The 8,207-nt window shown below is 36.4% G+C and overlaps 1 protein-coding gene across 1 annotated transcript; it reads left to right on the forward strand.

The window, feature by feature from the left end:
• Window positions 1–762: 762 nt before the first annotated feature.
• On the forward strand, window positions 763–5,055 carry LOC110642475 (translocase of chloroplast 120, chloroplastic). Its single transcript, XM_021794555.2, has 2 exons — window positions 763–922; window positions 1,266–5,055. The coding sequence occupies exon 2, from the start codon at window positions 1,293–1,295 to the stop codon at window positions 4,806–4,808; it is 3,516 nt and encodes a 1,171-aa protein (XP_021650247.2). The 5' UTR covers window positions 763–922; window positions 1,266–1,292; the 3' UTR covers window positions 4,809–5,055.
• The last annotated feature ends 3,152 nt before the right edge of the window (window positions 5,056–8,207 follow it).

The following is an 8,207-nucleotide window of genomic DNA, read 5'->3' on the forward strand; positions in this document are numbered from 1 at the left end:
ATAATATAAATTATCTAATTTTTAATAAAATAATACAAATAAAGAATATATTAAAAAAATTAAATAAAATATATTAACTACAACTTCTTAATTTATATGAAAAATAAATTTATGTTTATTAGATTAAAGATTTAATTTTATTAAAATTTAATTATTTAACCATTAAATTAGTGAAATTAAAAAAATAATTAATTTAATGATTAAATAACTTTTCTAGTTTTAACTTTTAATGATAAAAATTTAATATTGGTGAGATTTGATTATAATTAATTATTTTGTGAATTAATTTTCAAAATAATTAAATAAAAATAAAAAAAAATAAACATTGAATTGCTTAATCATATACAATTATACATACACGTGAATAGTTGTAGTTGGAACTTGGGGTTGGGGAATCACGTGATAGAATGAGCACGAAAGGAAGAAGACATTCAACACGTTCACTCAATCACAATGTGTTCCCTCATCAATCAATCATCAAATCAGACGGTCCACAATTGTCCCTCAATTGTCCGCACGTGACACACCATATGCAGTTGGTGTGGGGGGCTCTCCTATTATCTTCCATAGGATCAGTTAACCTTTTTTTTTTCCCACCTTTCATGTAAAGTCCACGTCACAACGATTTTTATTTTGTTGGCGTCTCTCGCGATGATATCGATGCAATCCACCGTTTTCTACCGTCCGATCAAAAAACACAAGTCTCATTCTCAACCGTCGATCAACTCTTATCTCCTTAATTCAGCCACTGGTGAGCCTAAGGGCGCAACCAGTAGATGTAGAAAAGGTTAAAGGCGCCTCTCTTTATCTCTCTCTCTCTCTCTCTCTCTCTCTCTCTCTGTTTTGTTACACTAAAACCTTCTCCTCTCTCTCTCTCTCTCTCTCTCTCTGGGTCTCTCTCTATAGTTGTCTACAAAACCAGGTAAGCTTTTTCTCTTTTACGTTTGTATAATGTTTTTTTAATTGCTTTACCACATTTACTTTTGCTTTTATTTCCTGGAAAAACCCTATTGGGGCACCTATAAATGGGCTCTTCAGATCTGAGATTTTGGTTTGGTTATTGTATATATTGTATTGGATTAGAGATCCATTGTTTTTGTTTGCATTTATTTTCGAATGAGAAATGGAATTCTGTTTTAGGGTTTTTGGATTTAATTCGTTGGCTGGTTGAATATGTGATTGATTACGATGATTATTGTTGTTTTGGCCGTATTGTTTCCATTTCGATTTTCGATTTTTGATTTTTGGGGTTTTGGTGAATCTAGGGTTTTTGCGGCTGAGACATATTGAAAATGGAAAATGGGGTTGCGAGCGTTGGTGGGCCCCAATTGGGAGAGGAAAAAAATGTGGAAAATCAGGTTTCTGGGGATAAGGTAGAGGAGAGGGTTTTGGTGGGGTCTGATAGGTTGAAAGATTTTGAAGATGAGGTTTTTGAGGAGGCAGTTGATTCACCAGAGCAGTTGCAGGACCTGGGAGCAAAATCTGAATTTGGTGTCTGTGTTAAGACTGTGGGTGATTCCAGTTCACTTGTGGTGGATGAGAACTCAAATATGGAAAATGAAGCGGAGACATTTGAGGAGGCAGTTGGTGCTCTTGTTGAGGCTGGGGACCTTGAGGATTTGGCTGCAGTGGTTGGTGGAGAAAGGTCGAAGGATTTGGTTGGTGGTGATAGTGTTGATAAGATTGATGAGGGTGGGACTACTAGTGAAGTGGTTTGCCATGAATTGAATGGAGAAAAGGAGGTCTCTGAGATTGGTGGAGATGGAGGAAATGAGGTTTCGATGGGTGCAGTTGGGGTGAAATGTAGTCATGAGGTTGGATTGAGCAGGGAGATTCTGTCTGAGGATGGTAAGATGGAGGAACTGAAGAAGGATGAATTGGGTACTGTATATCACAACACTGGAGGATCTGTTGGTGTAGTCCAGCTTCAAGAGGATAATGGTGATGCTTTGAATGATAATGTACCTAAAGTTGACACTGAATGTCATCAGGTTGAGAAAAGTGGAGAATTGAAAGGTGATGATACTGTCCTTGCTTCTGGGAATGGGGTTCCTGAGAGTGAACAATTGATGGATAATTCAACAAATTTGGACATGGGGCTCCAAGGTGTAAGCAATGGAGATGTGAAAGACACCTCTGTTCCAGTGGATTCTGGGCATCATGAGGAAATTCATGACCTGAATGCTAATTCAGCTGTCCCACATACAGTTGAAGCAACAGCAGCACCAGAAATTTTGAACTTACTCTCAGAGAAGTTTGTGAATGAGAGTAATGAGGATATTCGAGATTGTGTAGCTACTTCAGCAACTCTTAGAGAAGAGTATAACAAAACTGAACCACCGTGTGCTGATGAAAAAGTTAATGGTGTTGGCAAAGAGAGTAATGTGATTGAGGAGCCAAAAAATAAAGTGGAAAAAGATCATGAAGAGAAGAAAAGAACTCAAGGAAATGGTGAACGAGAAATTCCAACTCCAGAAAAGCTTGCCTCGCTGTCTGAAAAATCCACTGGTCCTGCTCCTACGCCTGTTCGTCCAGCGGGCCTTGGGCGTGCCGCCCCACTACTGGAACCTGCACCTAGGGCAGTGCAGCAGCAGCAGCAGCAACGTGTTAATGGAACTGCGTCTCAGGTGCAATCCCAACAGATTGAAGACCCTACCAATGGGGAGGGTGATGAGTACAATGAGACTCGTGAAAAACTGCAGATGATTAGGGTGAAATTTTTGCGGCTTGCCCATAGGCTAGGGCAGACTCCACATAATGTTGTTGTAGCACAGGTTCTCTACAGGCTGGGATTAGCTGAACAGCTGCGAGGGAGAAATGGGGGCCGTGTTGGTGCCTTCAGTTTTGATCGTGCAAGTGCCATGGCTGAGCAGCTTGAGGCAGCTGGGCAGGAACCCCTTGATTTCTCTTGTACAATTATGGTTCTTGGGAAGACAGGAGTTGGTAAAAGTGCAACCATCAATTCAATATTTGATGAAGTAAAGTTTGGCACTGATGCTTTTCAATTAGGTACAAAAAAAGTTCAGGATGTTGTTGGCACTGTTCAAGGGATTAAGGTACGGGTCATAGATACACCAGGTCTCCTACCTTCTGGGTCTGACCAGCGCCAGAATGAAAAGATTCTTAACTCTGTTAAGTACTTTATCAAGAGAACTCCTCCAGACATTGTTTTGTATCTGGATAGGTTAGACATGCAGAGCAGGGATTTTGGTGATATGCCTCTCTTACGCACCATCACTGATATATTTGGTCCATCCATATGGTTTAATGCAATTGTGGTCCTGACTCATGCAGCGTCTGCTCCACCTGATGGGCCAAATGGTACTGCTTCAAGTTATGACATGTTTGTCACTCAACGTTCTCATGTTGTTCAACAAGCAATCCGTCAGGCAGCTGGTGATATGCGGCTTATGAATCCAGTTTCATTGGTAGAGAACCACTCAGCATGCAGGACAAATAGGGCTGGGCAGAGGGTGTTGCCAAATGGCCAGGTTTGGAAACCTCATTTGTTATTGCTGTCTTTTGCATCAAAGATTCTTGCTGAAGCAAACGCGCTTTTGAAGTTGCAAGACAGTCCACCAGGGAAACCTTTTGCAACTCGATCAAGGGCACCTCCTTTACCATTTCTGCTCTCATCCCTTCTCCAGTCAAGACCACAAGTTAAGCTGCCTGAGGAGCAGTTTGGTGATGAGGATGGTATTGATGATGATTTGGAAGAGTCATCGGATTCTGAGGATGAATCTGAATATGATGATTTGCCACCATTTAAAAGTTTGACAAAGGCCCAGGTGGCCAAGCTTACTAGAGCTCAGAAAAAGGCATATTTTGACGAGTTAGAATATAGGGAAAAGCTTTTGATGAGGAAGCAGTTGAAGGAGGAGAAAAATCGACGAAAAATGACGAAGAAAATGGCTGCTGCTGCTAAGGATTTGCCTAGTGATTACAGTGAAAATGCAGAAGAGGAAAGCGGTGGCGCTGCATCTGTGCCAGTTCCAATGCCAGATTTAGCATTGCCTGCTTCTTTTGATTCTGATAATCCCACACATCGGTATCGTTATCTTGATACCTCCAACCAGTGGCTTGTGAGGCCTGTTCTAGAAACTCATGGTTGGGATCATGATGTTGGTTATGAAGGTATAAATGTAGAAAGATTGTTTGTGGTGAAAGACAAAATTCCTTTATCTTTTTCTGGGCAGGTAACAAAGGATAAAAAGGATGCCAATGTTCAAATGGAATTGGCAAGCTCTATAAAGCATGGGGATGGGAAATCCACTTCACTAGGTTTTGATATGCAGACTGTGGGGAAGGATTTGGCTTATACTTTACGTAGTGAGGCAAAGTTTTGTAATTACAGGAAGAATAAGGCAACAGCTGGTCTCTCAGTCACCCTCTTGGGTGACGCCTTATCAGCTGGACTGAAAGTTGAAGATAAATTGATTGTCAATAAACGGTTCCGAATGGTCCTGTCTGGGGGTGCAATGACTGGCCGTGGTGATGTAGCTTATGGTGGCAGTTTAGAGGCACAGCTGAGAGACAAGGATTATCCTTTGGGTCGTTCCCTATCGACACTTGGGCTCTCTGTCATGGATTGGCATGGAGATCTTGCTGTTGGTTGCAATATTCAATCTCAGGTGCCTATAGGGCGGTCTACAAATTTAATTGCTCGTGGAAATTTGAATAACAGGGGGGCAGGACAAATCAGTATTCGCATAAATAGCTCAGAGCAGCTTCAAATAGCTTTGATTGGGCTACTTCCTCTGTTAAAGAAGCTGTTTGATTACCCTCAACAAATGCAGTTTGGACAATGATGAAAATTTAGGTTGTATGTACTGCAGCTTTCGTGCGATGATAGGAAACACTTCAGACATGCAGTCTAACGGTGGTCATTGTTTAAAGTGAGTGAAAAAGCTGCTTATTTATCTTTATGTTTCCCCCCCAAACACTTGGTTTTTGTCAAAGCTAAAATTTCAAGAATATGTTGCCTTGATTATAGAAAAACTTCAGCTTGTTAAAATATTTTCATATAATGGTATTTGTGCCCATTTCTGTTTCGAACTTGCCTCTTTAGCTCATGTCTTGTATGGGTGTAGAAGCGGGGGTTTACATGTACAATGTATATGTATAGTTGCCTTGTCCTTCTGGTTAGGATAGGAACCACATCTATTTATCTTTTCCTTTGCTCAATGTGGAATGATATCATAATATTGGTAGCCTCTCCAGTTAGATAAACCTATCTTCATTTGATTTCTAATATCATTAGAAGTTTCTCATTCTGATGGTCAGCTGCTGGTGATTAAGGAGAGTATGTGTTAGCGTGTGTTTATTTATTTATGAAATCCATTTCTTTGGAAGGTTTAGAAGTTTATAAAATAATTATTTTATTTGGAAAGTGAAACTTATTTTTCTTGAAAATGGTTGAACATTTCTTGGACTGAAATGCATTTTTTTTTTTAAAATACAAATTTTCTATACTTTCCGAACGTCACACCAACTACAACAAGAAATCTTGTGAAATAAATAAATACCTAACATTTTCAATTTTTATGATTTTCTTTGCAATAAATTATTTTAAAAAAATTCAATTGAATTTTTACATAATTATATTTGATTTTTATATTTTTAAAGAAGAAAAAATTTTCAAATCGAAAAGAATTAAATTTTTTTCATTTCATATACAAAATTGATAAAAAGAAATTAATTAAATTGAATTTTTGTAAAATTTTTGATTTCAAATGAAGAGTACATGAATGAAGTGTTTTGTTTTTGTTACTCTTTATTTTGATAATTAAATCATACCTTGTTTCACGGAATGAATAACCTGACCAAACTGATTGATTCAAATTCCATCCGAATAAAAAATTTGGTTTTAGTTGACAGTGAATCGGGTTAGTTTGTTTTATTTGTAATGTCTATTTTCTGTTGGTTGGTTTTACTTCATTTGACCAAAATTCCAATTCTAAACCTAACTCTGCGATTCATTTGCTCGTTTTGCAAAATTTTCCTTGATTCTTGCTTCTCTCACGGATCTTTTGTACCTATTCACAAATCTCCTCTCCTTCTTTAGTCAATCATGTTTTCATGGAGCTCTGGTTATTGCAGGGAAGGAGGAAAACTTTCTCTTTTTTACCGGTTGTTGAGAAAGTGAAGGAAACTAAGTAATTTGGTACCGTTACTTCAACACCAGAATTTTTTATTATAACTTAAGATTTTAATAGGTAGGGCGCTTTCTATTTGCATGTTTCCGCTATGAGCAGATCAATGTTCAAATGACGGAGATTTGATCGAATCTTAACTTTTTTTTTTTTTAATTTTATGATTATTGGATTCTCCATATTTGATTTTAAAATTTCATTTGTTGGAACGGATTGATGTGTCCAAACGCTCCTCTTTTTGTTTAAGTATGTTTTGTTGTTTGGTTATTGAGAAAGTGGAGGGAAAGTAATAGATATTAGCCTACTAGTTAAATAAATTCAAACTTTTACATCAGTGACTGATTATATCTAAATCATTTAATTTTAGATAATATAATTATGACTTTTTAAAATTAAAGAAATTTTATCTAAAACTCATAATCGAATTTTGAAATTTTGATTTTTACTTAGATATTATGCCAGGTAGGTTGACAAGTTATAATTTTTATTTTTTTTAATAGGTTCTGATTTCTCTAGGAGTGGTGAACATAATGAATGTATATTTTCTAATAAAAATTTTTTTGCATAAGAGAGCAATCATATATTCATTACATAAATAATAGTTCAAAAAAATTATGTTTCTCATTGATGCCTCATCTCAATGATTCAATTGATTTTGATTATCATGATTTTTCATTTAATCGTAAAATTTAAACTTAATCTTTAGTATTTTCTTTTCAAGAATGTACTAGTATCATGATTCATTTGACATTATCATGAAGTTGAAATTGTCTTATTTCCGTGGTAGTTATCATAAATCATATTGTCCGCATGATAATTTAAATTATCAAATATCATTGTTGATTTGAACTTAAAGCATGGTTCATATTTTCAAAAATTAGTACAATTTTCATGAAAACAATAAGTATATGGATTGTAAAATCCCTTGAAATACTGAAGTATTGTTTTCTTGTTTGTTCTCTTTTCAAACTGTTCTCATCTAAGAACAAGAGAGAGAAAGAAGGAGAGAGAGATGAATCACATAATAAAAGTTAAAAATTGTGACTTGTCAAGTAACTTGGCATCCATGTGGTAAAAGTCAAAATTCTCAAATTAGATTATGTGTTTTTAATAAAATTTCTTCAATTTTAAAAGTTATGATTAAATTATTCAAAATTAAGAGTTTTGAATATAATCAATAGTTAGCGTAAAGATTTAGATTTATTTAACCAATAATCATATCGAAATTAAAGATTGAAGTAGGTTTTTGCTTACATTTTTTTAAGAGCAGTAAGGGTTTGCTCAGAAATTTGTTTTTGTAAATCAATCTCACAATATTTGAATGTCTGTTTGGTTTTTTGAAATGGGTTCACTTCTGTTTCATTTTCTAACTATGTTAATGTCTTCTAAAAAAATTCAACTATTTCAGTTGGTAAACCAAAGTTTCGATGAGATTTCGAGATGGAGAAGGAAAACACAAATTATCCTTGATAATCTAGTATTACAGGCTAGCCAATAAGCACACATCTTAGCCTCTATGCACAAAGGAAACTGACCAGCTAGGATAACAAAGCATAAATCTTCTAACATCTAGAATAATAGCTTCAATCTCCCAAGAAACAGGGCTTGCAGACATTAACATATAATGAGAGAATTCGTCTCAAACACCATTGAGGGAAATCTCCTGGCTATAGCAAACCGGAAAGCAAATCTTAGAGCCATGCCCTCAACAGCAATGGAAGAGTTGTGAGCCAGGATTCCTACACTACCATTAATAAAATTACCAAGATGGTTTCTGACAATAATCCCATAACTTGAAGAGGCGAATTTTGAACAAAGGAAGCATCAACATTTATTTTCACAAAATCCTTGGAGGAGGGCGCCAATGAGTCAGACTTTTAGATATAAACCCTGCTGCTGGAGGCAGAGAATGGTGTTGCTGAGGAGCCAAAAAGAACAACTCTTCAACGGCATTCTGGGCTTTAGCAACATATTGAATAGGATTAGGAACCAAAGATTAAAAAAGCACCTCATTTTTAGCTGTCCATATATACCAACATGACATGGTAGCTAAAC

This window comes from Hevea brasiliensis, unplaced genomic scaffold, assembly GCF_030052815.1.
Source record: "Hevea brasiliensis isolate MT/VB/25A 57/8 unplaced genomic scaffold, ASM3005281v1 Scaf1, whole genome shotgun sequence".
In the NCBI taxonomy this organism is placed as follows: Eukaryota; Viridiplantae; Streptophyta; class Magnoliopsida; order Malpighiales; family Euphorbiaceae; genus Hevea; species Hevea brasiliensis.

Coding starts and splice junctions, on each gene's coding strand:
- LOC110642475 (XM_021794555.2), top strand. CDS start 1,293: ATGGAAAATGGGGTTGCGAGCGTTGGTGGGCCCCAATTGGGAGAGGAA.